The following is a 17,225-nucleotide window of genomic DNA, read 5'->3' as shown; positions in this document are numbered from 1 at the left end:
CTTCAATCTTCACAGCATGTCCTCCCATCTATTTTAATTTCATTGGAAATATGGATATCTTACACTCTAACTTCTCCTCCAAGCAATTCACTAAATAATTGAAGTCCTTGGGGCATCCCACTAGTTACTTCCTCCCAAACTGAAAAGCTCCTGTTTTTTTTCCACAATTCTCTGCTTTCTATGTAATAACCACTCTTCAATCCATGCTAATAGACTTCCCAATATCATGAGCTCTTATTTTTATGTATTGGATTATGTGGCCATTTCTCTGGAAATCCACATTCAGTCTTTCATCATCTGCTTGCTACATGCTCAAAGAATTCAAGCAAATTTGAATTTATATTTCAAGATAACATGCTAACTTTGTTTGTTTTCATGAAGCTTCTTTGAACGACAGTTATTTCTTCCTTGATCATGAACCCCAGCGTCTTGCCTTCAAGCCAACTGGTTTGTTACCTGTTCTTTGTTTCTTGAACAAGAGCATCAAATATACAGTTTAGTTTTCATCTGTAACCCTCCCAGAACTCGGTAAGTTTCAAAAATTTCAGCCAAGTGATAGATTGGAGAAAGGTTATAGATGAGCAAGGAACCAAGGGAATTAGTTAAGCAGGAAAGTCTGCAGATGCTGTGATTGTCGAGCAATGCACAAAAGTGCTCGAGAAACTCAGCAGGTCACCCAGCGTCTATGGGGAAACAAAGGGTTATAACCAACGTTTTGGGCCAGAGTCCTTTGTCGAGGTATGAGCAAAAAGCAGACAGGTGTCTGAATGGACATGTGGGTGGAGGGGAGGAGAAGAGGGAAGGTGCACAGGCCAACAAGTCAGTATGGGTCAGAGGGGAAATGCTAAGGAGAAGGGGTAGAATGGAGAGGGAAGGTGGGGAACAGGAAGAAAGAAGGCAGAAATAAGGAAAGAGAGAGAGGAAAAATAGAGAGAGCGGGCAAGGGCCTAACAGATGCTGGAGAAGTCGATGTTGATGCCATCCAGTTGGAGAGTGTCCCGACGGATACTAGATGTTGTACCTCTAATTTGCGGATAACCTCAGTTTGGCGGCGCATTTGGCTATGAATAGATGTGTCAGTATGGGAAGGGGACGTGGAATTGAAATGGTTGGCTACTGAGAGTTTCCCATTATTGCATCAGAGTAAAGGTGCTCAATGAAGCAATCATTCAGTCTGCGTCCCGTGGTTAAAATGGCAAATGGCATCTAGACCTTTATTGCAAAGGGATTGGAGTTTAGAAATGGAGAAATATTGTTCCAATTGAATTTCCCAAGGGAACTGTGCATATTTTAGTCCCTTTTTAAGAATGGATATATCAGTAATAGAGGCCGTCGGAAAGAGAGTTTCTGGGCTGAGGTAGCTAAAGCATTTTTGAAAGAAATAAAGAATTATTGGGTGGAGTTCAGAAGAATGAAGGGTCATCTTAGAAGGTCCTGAGGAACCATGACAGGGTAGATGCTGAGATGTTTTCAGTCGTGGAAAAATATTAAACAAGGGGACACTGTTAGAAGATTAGAGACCGTCATTTAAAAGGGTCTGTGGAAAAATTTCATGTTCAAGTTCATTTATTGTCACATGTATTGAAAATGCAGTGATAAAGATTGTTTTGTCAGTAGACATCTCATACATAGTGCAACAAGTAAGACAGTACAAAAGTGCAGTTACAGAGAGAGATCAGTAGATACAAAGTAAAGGCAGCATAATTTCCCTATTATGGAGTTCATTCACAAATTTGATAGAAACTGTCCTTTGAATCAGGTGATGCAGGGGTTCTCAACCTTTTTCTTTCCACTCACATACCACTTTACGCATTCCCTACGCCATCCTTGCTCTTTCATTAGTAAGGGATTGAGTAAAGTGGTATGTGAGTGGGAAGAAAAAGTTTGAAAGCCACTGTTTTAATTGTACCTAATTGACTCGATATGTGCATGGTTTCATAACTCCAGAGGAAGTGGGCCAATGACCATTTTTCTCAATCAAAATATTTCAGTAACAATTGGTCTAGAGCAATGGTTCTCAACCTTCCCTTCCCACTCACATCCCACCTTAAGCAATCCCTAACTAATCACAGAGCACCGATAGCAGAGGGATTACTTAAAGTGGCATGTGAGTGGAAAGAAAAAGGTTGAGAACCACTGAGGTAATATATGATCTAATATTTATTGATCTTCCTGACCTGATTGGGGGTTAAGAGATGGGAGCCAGGGTGGGATAAGTCTTTTAACCTTTGGCTACTTTCCAAATGCAGCAGGAATTATAGACAGAGTTGATCTAGGGGAGGGGATTGATGAACTGAGCTGTGTTCACCTACCTCTGAAGTTTCTTGTGTGGTCTTGGTCAGAGCATTTCCCATACCTTGTAGTGACGCATCCTGACAGGATGCTTTCAATGGTGCACCTATCCACATTGTTAAGGGATGTTGACATCATGCCAAATCTCCTCCAGCTTCTGAGTAACTGATATGTTTTCTTGCCCCATGCAACAATGTGGATGGATGAACCAGGGCAAGGCACTAGAGATGTTTTGCCTGCAGTATTGATGCGAAATGGGAAGTGAGCGTCATCCCCTCTCCAGTAGTCTATAACCAGTTCTGTAGTTTTGCTGACATTGAGGGAGAGGTTAGGGTCTGGCACTGTATTGGGAAGGGTTGTGGCTGTCATGTGACAGCACTGTCCCCTACCTAGTCGGAGGACACACCAGCTGCAAATCAAGGTTTGGTTCCACCCCACCCATTGGTGCACACCTTGCTGTTGGTCACATGTAAATTACCTGGACTGCCCTCTCCAGCCTGCCTGTACTTGGCCTGGGCCATTGGCTGTTGTAATTAGATTAACCCTCTTGCCACTGAGCTATTGGCCCCCAGTAAATGATGTGAGCTTGTCCTTCCAGCACGAGAAAGGTGCCATGTGCTCCTTGTTCTCTCTCTTTGCCAGCTTGGGACCACCCTGCTTCATTCTAGGCCTAGAAATGTGGAAGGGTGCTGGAGAAACTGTTGGTAAGATGTGCACTGTTAAAAGGGTTGGGGGTGTTTAATTCGTGTCCCTTGTAGCATAGAGCAGTGCCTGCACCGAGTCAAGGGGTAGTGGGGGATCCTAGTGATTTTCCCCTGATCATTGTGTGTGTGGTATAGAGGTTTGCCCCTGTTTCGATCCCTGAAGTGAACGTGTGTTTTGTACCTGCACTTTGGTCTGGTTCTTAACCTGTGGGACCCACATGAACCCGAACAACAGGCACCAAACCACAGGTCTCTCTACCTTCTCCTCATTTCTCCATTTCATTGTTGATGGTGATCCTGCCTATGACGGGGGTGTCCTCCACACATTTATAGATGCCATTGGAGCTGTATGTGGCGAAACTGTTTGTGGATGTACAGGGAGTATCATAGAGAATGAATGCAGAGTCTTATGACACTCAGGTACTGAGGATGTTCATGGAACAAAAGAACAAAAGAAATAGGAGCAGGAGTCGGCCATCTGACCCATCAAGCCTGCTCCACGATTCAATGAAATCATGATAAAAACTCATCTCACCTACGAGCCTTTTCCCCATATCCCTTAATTCCCTTACTATCTAAAAATGTATTCAACCTCACTGGGCAGCAAATCCCACAGATTCACCACCCTCTGGGTAAAGCAGCTTCTCCTCATCGCCGTCCTGAATCTTAAGGCTATGCCCCCCCCTAGTTCTGGTTAGTGGAGGAGGAGTTGTCACCAATATTCACTGATTGCAACCTGCAGGAGTGGAAGTAGTGGAACCAATTGCTCAGAGGGAATTGAGACCAAGGTTGAATAACTTGGCGATGATCTTATTTGGTACAATAATGCTGAAAACGGAGCTGTAATCGATTAAGAGTAGTCTGATGTAGGGGCCCTTATTGTCTCGTGTTCCAGGGTGAGTATAAGGCCAGGGAGATGATATCTGCTGTGGTCTTGTTTCACTGGAATGGGTCGAGGGTATTTGGTAGGCTGGAATTAATGTGAGACGTGACAACCTCTTGAAGCACTTTAATGATAGTGGATGTTGTAGGTGCCGGTCAATAGGGTTTTAGCCTTGTCAATATATTCTTCTTTGGCACCAGGCTGAAAGTGACCTTCTTCAAGCAGGGGAGCGAATGGATGGAATTCTTTACCCCAAGGAGGTTAAATCAGGGCAGTTTAAGGAGGAGGGAGGTCAATCTTTTGAAAGATTGGGGAAATGATGGCCACTGGGAAGTGGAGCGCACAGCCCTCATCTCATGCAGAGCCATGCTAAGATATATTTTGTCCAGCACAATCTCCAGTCCAGTAATTTTTCACTTCGGGGATCACATCTGGAATAAAGCTCAAGTTGAAAAAAAGAAGGGAATTAAATATAATTTCAGAGGTAGACATGAGGCAAAAAAATAAAGCTCAGTCTTTCCAATATCCAAGAGAGCTTTAAGCAGATCACACGGAACCAGCCCTAACTTGTAACTGAATGGGGATCACCGTTCACCATCGATGGAAAAGTTGATGGACAGGTGTTATAATGATGAATCCTTAACATTAGAGCTCAGGCAATCCATTTTAGCACAGCACAGAGAGCTTTATTTTGTTTCAGGTGCCATTATGATGTCCTAAACAGCTGGATGATTAAAAAAGATGTTACCTGGATAGACCTCGATCTGCTTTGGTCTGTGTCTTCTGTGCCTACATGCAATATGTCACCTTCCTTTGATGTCACTACCACATCTGACTGCTCTGTTCTCCAGAGCATCATTCCCATGAGGAACTTCATCACGTTAAACTAATGAGGTGAAGCAGGAAACGTCAAAGGGGCGGCAGATAAAAAGTATCAAAAGATTACTGTCTGCAGTGTGTTATTAAATTTGTCATTAGTTTGGACACCACAGTTATCATTCATAATATGTGTATCTGTAAATAAGCCTGGCATGCAATGCCAATCAGTAGAGTCGTCTTATTTAGCAGGATCTCATTGGAGATTAGTCTGCCTGTTACATCAGAGAAAAGCATTGCATCTACATCCCACCAGGGGTTCATATAAGTTGGACACTTCCAAATGATACCATGCCAGGTACCAAAAGCAGTAGAAAATGGCACCAAAACAAGTCATAAACTACAAACAATGTTGCCAGTTATTTCATTATTAATTATTGTGACATTTTAATTGAAATAAAAGGCCAACTTTAAACTTGCATGGTTAACTGGGATTTACCAGGGAGGTTAATGGTGAAGCAGGAATGCCCATGATCACACCAGCATTGGCTTCCGGTGCCCACTGTACACATCCCAAGGGATAAATGAGCCCAGCTTTTCAGCATATGGGTCCAAGGGCCGCTGTGGATTGAGCACCATGCTGCAGTTCTCCTGCTCTCTGCCAGTTGCCACCATGAGCTGGCCATCCAGGTTCCCCACCAGGACCTTTTCTGTGGAAGGCTCCTGGAAGCTGTACTGCAGCCGCGAGACCATCTGCTCGTGTCGCCGCTGCAGCCGCTTGTTCTCGCTCCGCAGCATCCGGAGGGCCAGCATCACCAGCAGCGCCAGGATGACCGCACCCGCCACGCACACCGCGATCACCGCAGCTCGGAACCAGATCTCCCTGGCATTGGCCTTCTGCCGGTCGGCCAGGTTCTTGTTTCCAGAGTTCCGCTGGTTCTTGGCTCCTCGGTCTGAAATGAGATCAAGAGATACCATTAGACTGCAACTTAAAATGTTTTCACTCGTAGTCAAAGTTGGATTATTGCAAAGCGGAAGAAAATCTCCATTAGTTGATTAGTACACATCCTTCAGCATCAACACGAGCTGATAATAAAGATTAAAGCGTCATAAAATTGCAGGCTCATCTCACATAGGAGACCACTCAGCCCATTCTATCTCTGTCAGCTCTTCTTCTGAGGGTACATTAAAAGAATCAACATCAGTATCCTCTTCCAGGCCAACAGTCCCACACTGAGGCCTTCTTTTTCAATATCTTTATTGGTTTTATCAAATAATAGGTACGTGACAATAAAATTAAGTATTAACAAATCTTGTACAGCAATACAAATAGTGTTACATTAAAAAAAAGATAAAAAGAAAAACGCTATGTTAAATATCTAATTCAATCCCCTTCCTTTGGAGGTGACTAACTAACACAAACAGTCCACTACTAATAATATAAAAAAGGAAGGTAAACATTGGGTTCAAAAACCAAAAACTAGTTAATCTTCCAAATTTCAGCAAATATGTTTCGCCTGATTTCAAGTTACGATGAGAGTCCCATTGTGAGTCGGGGTCTACATATACACAGTAACAGACCTTTGAGCCTACATCAACCATTAACTACCCATTAACACTAATCCAACATTATTCTTTCCACATTTTGCTTCACATCCCTCCACTACAGATGCCACCTCGCTGGCCCTACACTCAGCGCTGGAACAGCTGGACAACAAACACACTGGGTCACACCACTCTTTATCGACCACACCTCTGCTTTCAACGCAATAGCACCAAACAAACTGTTCTCCAAGCCTCTTGGCCTTGGTCTCAGCACCCCTCTCTCCAATTGGATACATGATTTTTTTTTAAATTTTATCCTGCAGGCGGTAATCAGTGAGGATTAGTGACATCACCTCCTCCACGATCATCCTCAACCCCGGGGCACCACAAGACTGTGTACTCAGCCCTCTACTATACCCTCTGCATATCAATGGCTGTGTGGTACCCCCTCCATAAATCTTCGTCCGCGAAGCCAAGCCAAAGAGAGAAGATAACAATGGAGTACAGATAGAGTGAGTTGTAGCTTATTGACTGCCTGTAAACTTTTAAAAGCATCCGAACATATTCAAACACATCCCACCCTGACCCCACTCCCCCTAAAATAAAACCAGGAAGAGGATCCACAAGTGTGAGATCACACTCCACCAGATTCAAAGACAGTTTCTTTCCAGCTGTTATCAGATTTTTGAATGAACCCCAAATTGTCAAACTATGTGGCCTTTGCTCTATATCAACTGATCTCTCTCAATATTGTGACCCATTTGTACAGTAGTTATGCATTGTGTCTTAATGTATGAGGTGTCTATTGGTCTGCCTGCAAAGCAATCTCTAGCACTGCAACTTGGTACATGTATAAACTGGAACTTGAACTCGCACATTATATAATTCACCTGTATACAATGGCCAATTAATCTACTGCACAACTTTAGGATGTGGAAGGAAACTGAAGAAATCCTATATGGTATCCATCTTGTATTAGATCCCGATATATTTTTATTAGGGAACATGCAGTCATTAATTGATTTAGATTTAGAGGATTATCAGATTTCCTTTATCTATTTAGCTTTAGTCATGGCTAAGAAATGTATAGCACTTACTTGGAAAGATAAAAATATACTAACTTTAGATTAGTGGTATTTAGAGATGAAATTTTGTTTGACTATGGAAAGGATATCTTTTTCAATTCAGGACAGGATGTCTTTTTATAAGTTAAAGTGGACTAATTATATTCATTTAAGTTTGATTTAAATATATGTTTAAGTGTGATATTTTAGTATTGATAAAAAAAAAATTTTGTTGTTAGAATTTTTTTAGGTTAAGTTTTATCTCTTTTTTTGTAAGTGGGTATTTTTTTTTCCATATATAATATTGTTAATTTTATTAACTCTTCACTCTTTATTTTGAGGGGGGGAGGGCTGGACTAATTTTAAGTTAGATTACTAATATTGTGTTACAATTAACGGGGGGGTTATTTTGTGTAGTTTTCTGATGAAATATTGTAATCATACCATTTAATTTTTTTTAATTTTCTTTAAATGTAATTCTCTATTGTATTCATGTTATAAAATTTTAAATAAAGTCTTCAAAAAGAAATCCTATATGGTCCCAGAGAGAATGAGTAAAGTGCATACAGACACCACCTGAGGTTAGCTCTGCTGGTGTGCCAACTCATTGTGGACACCCGTTGGAGAGTCAATGAGTGGAGGAGGGTCAGTTTAAAAAAGCACATTTAATCAGCATTAGTTCTTCCTTAAATTTCAGATAAATCATTGGATGGTTTTACTGAGTTTTTGTTTTCGAAACTTTATTTATTAATTTTAACATATGAAGAAAGTAAGTAATTCACGTACAGAAAAAATACAAAATAAAGTAATACAAGTACAAAGTAACATAGTTAATACAATACCAATCTCAGCATCTCCCCCTAACAACTAAAAACTAAGGCTAAAAAATACTATTTTTAACCCCTAAACCCCACCCCCACGATAAAGAGTGAAGAATTAATACTATTAGTATAATTTAAAAAATAAAAAAATATATATCTTAAAAAAAAACAAAAAAAATATTAATTAAGTATTAATTATTAATCCAAAAATTTTATTATATAAGAATATATATGAAAAAACAAAAACAAAAATAACTTAAACAAAAAAAAACTAAAAAAAGAAAGAAAAAAAAGAAAACATATATATAGAAAAAATATATAATAAAAAAAAGTTTTTTTAAAGAAAAAAAAATTATTAATTCAAACTTATTTAAATTGTATATAATCAATGAATGGGGTCCCCTTGAACTCATAAAAAGACATCTTATCTTGTATAGAAAAAAGATATTCTTTCCATAATCAAACAAAACTTCATCTCTGAATACCACCTATCTAAAGACAATACATTAAGGTTTTACTGTGTTGATAAAGATCTTTTAAACAGTTGAAAGACCAGGGTAAAATAATTAAATGGTTCACCATAGCCAATAAATCTATGAACTGCAACTGTTCACGTTGATGTTTAGCAGTCGAGTTGCTGCTATTCGCTTTTCTAAACAAATCCTATTTTCAAAGATTTGTGTTTGCAAAATTATGTGTTTCTTCAGAGACTGCAAGTTTACAATTCAAAATAAAAATGACAGGATGTTTGTGTTTAATAATTTGCAACACATTAACCTTCTCAGAGTTGAACCCCATATACCTCAGGATCGACAGATAACAATGACATCAGATGGAATCGCCAACAATCTGAATGAATAAAGTTGAACGTTATGTGTATTGCATAGGTATTTACATAAATATATGTATTTTAAAAAAATTTTAGACATACAGCACGGAAACAGGCCTGTTCAGCCCACAAGCCCATGCAGCCCAATTAACCTACACCGCCACACAAGTACAACATGAAGAGAAAACTGATAGTGTGCAATTGGGCTTGTGGTTTGGAATGGTTTGTCATCGTGCTGTATGTCTAAATTTAAATGTAAATTGGAATAGTTTGCCCTTTCAGTCAGTTTGCACATACTGTATTATTTCCTTTCAATAGTGAGGACAGAAAAGGAAAAGAGAACAGCTTTGGAAAGAGAACTGGCAAGAAAATTGGCAATTTTTCCTTCGAGACTCTCCCCTTCTGCTGCCAAGTATTTATCTCAACTTTTTGATGTAGATTCTTAACTGGATAACCCTTTCTCAAGGTGGTAGTAGGGCTCTGTTATTTACTTTTCTACTTTGTCCTGGGTACATCAGGCCTCCGTTTTATTTATACATCAGTCAGGCTGTGATTGAGGACAAAATGCACTCCAGCTCTGGGAAATGCAATGTTATTGGAACTTACCTTGTTTATGACTTGGGTTCAGTTTATAATGTGAACACAGTCATCTAACATCACCCTGACCAGCAACCTTGGCACCTGATCAAGAGACTCTGGGCAGGAAATTGGGGGACTTCAATCATGTGACAAAGATGGTGAGGCCCCTGATTTGAACCCTATTATTTCTCAGTGGACACAAGGACCTTGCAGCAACGTGCAAGGAGCACATACTTGCTCGTAAGACTTGTTCATTTCTTCAAAAGTTTCTATCACATTCTGAATTGTTTAATATTCGTTAAGATTTAACAGACATTTTAATTCATTTTAAAAAATCAAGACAGTATGAGCAGGATTAGACTGCCAAATCGTCCAATCCTCCAGGCCTTATATCTGGAATGTGGAAGAATACAGCACAGCAACAGCTCAACTTGACCACAAGGTCTACACTGAACATGATGCCAAACTAAACTGAATTTCTTCTGCCTGCATATAGTCTATTTCCTCTCCATTCCCTGCAGATTCATGTGTCCGTCTAGAATCGAAGATACAGTTGTATCTGCTTCCGCCACTACGTTGTCCGGTCCGTCAGGAAGGGACCCGTCGAGCGTGAATCAGGTTAGTAGCCGAAGGAGCACCGGCGTGTGACTTCGTGCCAGTCATGGGGCGCGGTGTTCTTCCCGAATTGGCAGCACAGCCTTTTGATTAAAACACTGGCTTGTTAAAAAAAAAGAGGGGACCCGTCACTACACTCCCGCAGGGTCCAATTGCCCAGTCTGACTGCTGTCAGGTCCATACTGGGTTTATATGGTCAGTGGTAGTTTTGTTTAAAGATTCTGTGACAGCGGGGTCCGCAACCAAGGTGGCAGCGCCGATGATCAGCAACAACTGCCACGAGGGGTTGCGGACTTCAGGGAAGCAGAGGACTGGTGCAGGGCACCAGAAAATGGGGAGACCACCTCCTCCGCCTGAGGTGGAGAAGTAGAGGAGATGGCCCGCCGGATATGGTGACCATGGCAGCAGACCAGTGAAGGATTCGGCAATTGAAGAAACACACACAGGCGGTGGGCTGTTAGCAACTTGAGGCAAGGAACCCACGCAGACTATGGGCTGCAGTAAAGGGGCTCACCAGGCTGCGGACTGCTGGAGACAGGCTCAAGATTGGCTGAAGGAGGAGCAGGTATTGGAACTGGGACGTGAGAGGGTGCCGAGGGTGCTGAAGGATTGTTTCAGAGGTTTGGAGCTGGAGCTCAGGCTGCTGATGGTTTGGACTGGACTCTGGGTGGCTGCGGGGGCTGGGGCAGCGCCGGAGGTGAATCCACGCACAGGGTGACGCTGAGGGGACCCTCTTTTGCTTCTCTTTCACTGATTGTAAGAGGAGCTTCTAGCAATTTCTGCCAGTAGCAGACAAAAATTGGTATAATATTACACCGTTTTCACTACATGACAATAAATTGAATCTTGAATCATGTTGCTGTTTGTAAGATCCTGCTTTGGGCAACATGAGCTTTTATTATTTTGTCGAACGTCGTGGAAAAAAGAGTAAAAATCTGAATCACAATGAGTAAATCGTGGTGAAGGACCTTCTTTGATCGCAACAAAAATTTCCCATCAGACAGAAATATGAAATTAAAAGCCAGACGGCTCCTGTGGTTACTTGGCAGCTGTCTATAACCCCGAAAGGAATTGTAGGAACATGACAAGAATGGGGGAGAATAGATAACAGGGAAAACCTCTGGTATCAGGAATCCAAGCCACTGGCAAAAAGAAATAAAGAGAAATGAATTAAAATAGATAGAATAAAAATAAATGTTTAAAATTGTAAAAGGGAATGCTTTTCCGAAGTAACTCATGAAGATGGAATGAATATTCAGCCAGCGGAGGACCTTGGTAGGGCTTTGCTTGAAGCAGCTGTTTGAATAAAATTGTGTTTGAATAAGATGGCGTTGACCAGGATAAAGAGCTGGTTGGGGTAACTCTCTTAAAGTGACTCCTTACCTCTATTTAGTAAAAGTTGCCCCGGTCTGAAGGTTTATCTGTAAACTTGAGTGTGGGGTGGGGTGGGGGGGGGGGGGTGGAATTAATTATCTTTAATGTTATTGTCCATCTTTTGGTTGGCTCCGTGGAGGGGAGGAACCTCTAGATGCAGTGACAGTTAATTTTTTAAAAGAATGTGAAAATAAAGTCAAATGCTTTGATATTTATATATTCATGCAGATTTGTTCAGTGCATTTTTGTCTTTTAAGCTGTTTATTCTTAATGCAGATGTGAGTTAGACATTGTAAGAGTGAGTCTCAAGCAAACAGAAAATACACATATCGACATCTAACAATCCTCATAGGTGCCGGATACCTAGTGGGGAAATGGGATTGCTCCGACAACCAGTGTGGACTCAAAGTTTCAAATGGGCTGTAGTTATGTTATAACAGAAAAGCAGAAATATTAGTAAACCCTTAAGAAAGATCGTTTGACTAGAAACTGATGAATTCTTACTTTCTACCTCCATGTGAATTTATGTGGAAATGAAGAGATAATGATAATAATAAAAATTTAAACCCCCCGCTCTTCTCTGTGGGAGCTCTAGAATGTTAATCGTGTGCCAGAGGTACAGCACTTAAGGTGAGGGATTTTATAAGCACTAGTAGGACCACACAAGGAGTATTGTGTACATCTGTGGTCACTGGACTTACACAAGGGTGGAGAAACAGAGGAAAGGATTAATAGAAATTATATGAATAATTCCTGGATGAGGTCATCGAGCTATGATGATAAATTAAAGTGAGTTGCTCTCATCAGAAAATATGTCCAAGTGGAAGAAAAAATGCTGGATTTGAACATAATGAATTGACAGTGTTTTGCAAAACTACATCAGGCCCAAAATAACAGGTGCCGCTTTACTGCCGGTGGATGCCACGTGGCCTGCAGAATTTCTCTGCCACTTTTGTGTGCTGCTCTAGACCCCAGCATCTGGTGAATGCTTCAGGAACTCTAGGTCAATTTGCAGCAACTGGAAGTTGTTGTCACAGGAAGTCCTCAAAGATTCAAAGGACAATAACAGCCACCATCTTCCCCTTTGCCTTTCCTCAGTCATTGAAGCTACGATTCTGAAATACATCTGCAATAAAACAGTAGGCAGCATTCTGGTCTAAAGAAGTTATCAAAAGATAGTATGGCCCTTCACTCTTCCAATGACTGATCAATAAACCGTCTCCTAACTGAAATTTCGGACATGGAATTGTTTCAATTTCTATTTCACTGCCAACTGTAGGATTGAGAAGGAAACAAAGATCTTAAGTGAAAAAAAAATCAAGAGATAAGATAACAAATGGTCTAACTGGACTGTAATCAGAACACGAGAAACTGGACAAACCAAATGGGTTGTCCATCCCTACATCCTTACGGCTTCTGTCTTTTTTAAAAAATATTTTAAAACTATTTAAAAGATAAGTAAAAAGTATAACATACAATCTAAATATTCAAACAAAGTAATTTACAAACATTAAAAAAAATTTAAAAAAACAAAAAAAGGAACAATAAAAAAAAAACTCTTCCCCCCCCTGTCCCACCCCTTCAACTAAAATATAAATCACATATATAAAAAAAATATATAAATGTTAATAATAGTTCAACATACATCTAATTGCATATATTTCAAATACGGAGACCACTTATCAATAACAAAAGAATAATTATCATGTAAATTATAAATAATTTTTTCCATGATGATACAAGCTTTCAATTAATTATGCCAGCATATTATATTAATTTCTACATCATCTTTCCAAGTAATAACAACACATTTATGCGATACCAATAACACCAAATGTACAAAAGCAATTTGAACTTTATCCAAACCCTTTCCCTTTAATTTCCTAACAAAAAAAAAATCATTGGATCCAAAGGTAATTTAAAATTGTACAATTTTTCCAAAACTATTTTAATTTCTTGCCAAAATGGTTGGACTTTCACACAGGTCCAAACAGCATGTAAAAAAGTACCAATACATAAACCACATCTAAAACAAGAATCTGAATTACTAAACCCATATTTTTTAAATTTTTCTGTGGTCAAATACAATTGATGTAAAAAATTATAATTGACCATACCATACCTTACATTAGTCAATTTAATTACATTGTCCTGACACATGTTCGCCCAATCATCTTCAGGAAAAGTAAACACTAAATCAGTCTCCCATTTAAGTTTAGATTTTCCCCAATCTGACTTGTCCATATTGTTTTGTAATAAATTATACATAATTAAAACATAACCCTTCTTTGGTATAGTAGGTGAAAGATTCAAATTTCAACAAAGTAGGTAAATACACTTCTCCTCCTTAATTATCTTTTACCAAAGCCCTAAGCTGATAATACACAAATAAAGAATTTAAAGATATTTCAAATTGTTCTCTCAAATGAATAAAAGAAATTGTCCCTCTACAAACAGTCTTGTATTGTCTTTATACCTTTAGAATTCTAAATTTTTAAATAACTATTAAACATTGAAAAAGGAATAAGCCGATTGTTGTATAATGGAGTTAAAATTGGTAATTTATCTTTTGACCTTAAAATTTTAATCCAAATCTTTAACAAATGTTTCAGTATTGGCATATCATATTCCTGTAATAAAATAAAATTCCAATAGAATATAAATTCGTGTATCTCCGTTCTAGGTAGACATGATATCTCCACCTTGGCCCAACTAGAAGGTTGATCCAAATCCATCAATCTACAATAATAAACTTCAACTGAGCTGCCTCATAATAATTTTGAAAATGTGGCAATTGTAAGCCACCCAATGCATATTTCCAAGTAAGTTTCTACAACGCTACTCGAGCTAATTTACCTTTCCACAAAAACTCTTGTACTGCTTTATTCAAATCCTGAAAAAAACTCATTGAAAGCAAACAAAGTATTGACTGAAATAAATATTGAATCCAAGGGAAGATATTTATCTTAATACAATTAACATGTCCAATTAAAGTTAATGGAAAATCTTTTCATTTAATTAAATCTGCTTTAATCCACCTCAATATAGGTACATAATTTAATTGATATAACGACTGATAATCATTGTCCACAAATACACCTAAGTATTTGATTTTATTTGTCTGTCTTAATTTTGTAGTATTTTTAAATTCAGAATAATCTTCTACTCCAATTGGTAAAATTTCACTTTTATCCCAATTAACTTTATATCCCGACAATTCTCCAAATTTTGATAAACACTCTTGTAACTGTTTCAACGATCTCTCAGGCTCTGTCAAATATATCAACACATCGTCTGCAAATAGATTAATTTTATATTCTTCATCTTTAATCCTCATCTCTCTAATATCCTAATTTTGTCTAATAGCCCGTGTTAACTGTTCTATAGCCAATGCAAATAGGGCTGGCGACAATGGGCAGCCCTGACAAGTTGATCGAGTCAATTTAAAAGGTAAAGATGTCTGTCCATTTGTCACTACCCTAGCAATCGGATTCATATATAAAGCATTAAGCCAACCAATAAAGGAAGGGCCAAATTTAAATTTCTCTAATACCTTAAATAAAAAGTCCCATTCAACCTTATCAAAAGCTTTTAAAGCATCTAATGCAACAACCATAGGATGATTAGGTTGCCACCGATAAACATTGATCAAAGTAAGCAATCGAAGTATATTATCTGAGGCATTTCTATTCTTAATAAAACCTGTTTGATCAATATGTACTAATTTAGGTAAATATTTAGCTAGTCTGTTAGCTAATACTTTTGCCATAATTTTATAGTCTACATTCAATAAAGAAATAGGTCTATATGAAGATACCTGTAAAGGATCACTGTCTTCCTTTGGAATAACAGTTATTAAAGCACTAGAACACATTTCTGATAACTCCTGATCTTCAGTAACTTGATTTAATACTTCCCCAAATATATTAGAAAATTCATCATAAAAAAGTTTATAAAATTCCACAGGAAGCCCATCGTCTCCCGGGGATTTACCATTAGGCATTACCTGAATAGCTTCCTTGATTTCAAAATCCGTAAATGGAGATTGCAACTCCTAAATATCTTTCTCATCTAGTAGCAGTAATGTTAATTTAGATAAATAAGAATGAATAGAACCATTATCCTGTTTCCCCTCAGAAATATATAATTTTAGATAAAATGAATAAAGCTGGTCATTAATTTCCTGAGGCTTATAAGTTATTATTGAATTCTTCTTAACAGCATTAATAGTCGAAGATGCCTGTTCAGCTTTCAATTGCCAGGCAAGTACCTTGTGAGCCCTTTCCCCCCAACTCATAATAACATTGTTTAGATCTGTTAATTAAGTGCTCAAACTAGTAAGTTTGTAAAGTATTATAGCATAATTTTAGCTTTGTTAATAGGGCTTTTTTTAATCTTCTGTTATATCCTTCTCTAGTTCAGCAATCTGATTTTCCAACTGTAAACTTTCTGCCACATATTGTTTCTTAACTTTTGTAGAATAGCTAATGATCTGTCCCCTCAAATAAGCCTTTAAAGCATCCCATAATATAACATGATTCTTTACAGAATTAACATTTTCAAAAATAAAAAAATATGCTCTTTTACAAAAGTAACAAACTCTTGTTTTTTTTTCAGTAACATTGCATTAAACTTTCATCTATATGTCGAACGTACTATCTCCGAACTTTCACAAGAGAAGATGAATAATGAATGATCTGATATAACTACTTTTATATTCAGTTTGCAGTACCTGACCCTGAAGATGTGCTGATACCAAAAATAAATCAATTCTGGAAAATGAATCGTGCCTTAAAGAATAAAAAGAAAAATCTTTCTCTGTAAGATTAACTTTTCTCCAAATATCTACCAAATTTAAATCTTTCATTAAAACATTAAGTTGTATTGCCATTTTTGACTTCCTTATACTCTTCGGATTTATATCTAATAAAGGATCCAAAACACAATTAAAATCACCACCCACTAAAATATTCTCATTAGCCTGATTTAACAAGAAAAAAGCTTCTGAAATAAACCACTCATCATCTGTATTGGGTGCATATAAATTAAACAGTGTCCAAAATTCCGCAAAAAATTTACAATTAACTCTTAAAACTCTACCAGCATTCCCTTCAGTAGATTCCAATTCAAATGGTAAGTTCTTATGAATTAAAATCGCTACTCCTTTTGCTTTAGAATTAAAAGAAGAATAAAAAACTTGACCAACTTAATCACTTTTCAATTTCAAATGTTCTTTCTCAGTCAAATGTGTTTCTTGTAAAAAAAAAAGCAATATCAATTTTGATCTTTTTTATATATGCCAATACTCTCTTTCTCTTTATTGGGTTATTTAACCCCTGAACATTAAAAGTTGCAAAATTCAATCTAGACATAATTTTAACATTAGTAAATACACACACTAAAAAATTAAACTCTATAAAATAATGCTCCCCTTTATAATCCTTCAAAGATTTTAAAAAAGGAGGAAAAACCCCTCTTAAAAAAAAACAAAAATTTAAAAAAAGAGCACATGCAGAAATAAACCACCCAAAGGCAGTATTACCCTAAAAAACTGGGTGTGGGAAATCCACTGGTGGCAGATGACTAACAAAGTTTTCAGTGTCATCCGCCACCCCCCCCCCCACCCCAGCCAGATACATATTTATTATTATAGATAAACACATTCAAATATAGTCCATATCTTCAACCCAGTAACTCCACACC

General features: G+C 38.1%; 1 protein-coding gene across 4 annotated transcripts in view; it reads right to left on the bottom strand.

Annotated features, from left to right (window-relative positions):
- Positions 1-1,548: 1,548 nt before the first annotated feature.
- LOC138746529 (BMP and activin membrane-bound inhibitor homolog) overlaps positions 1,549-17,225 on the bottom strand; it is a 50,525-nt gene continuing 34,848 nt past the window's right edge. For all 4 annotated transcript variants that reach the window (XM_069904769.1, XM_069904770.1, XM_069904772.1 and 1 more), the window contains one exon: positions 1,549-5,648. In XM_069904769.1, coding sequence (XP_069760870.1) covers positions 5,230-5,648 — 419 coding nt within the window. In that variant the 3' untranslated portion in view covers positions 1,549-5,229. The remainder of the gene's footprint in view (positions 5,649-17,225) is intronic.

This window comes from Narcine bancroftii, chromosome 12, assembly GCF_036971445.1.
Source record: "Narcine bancroftii isolate sNarBan1 chromosome 12, sNarBan1.hap1, whole genome shotgun sequence".
Classification (NCBI taxonomy): Eukaryota; Metazoa; Chordata; class Chondrichthyes; order Torpediniformes; family Narcinidae; genus Narcine; species Narcine bancroftii.
This window is presented reverse-complemented; position numbering and strand designations above follow the sequence as displayed.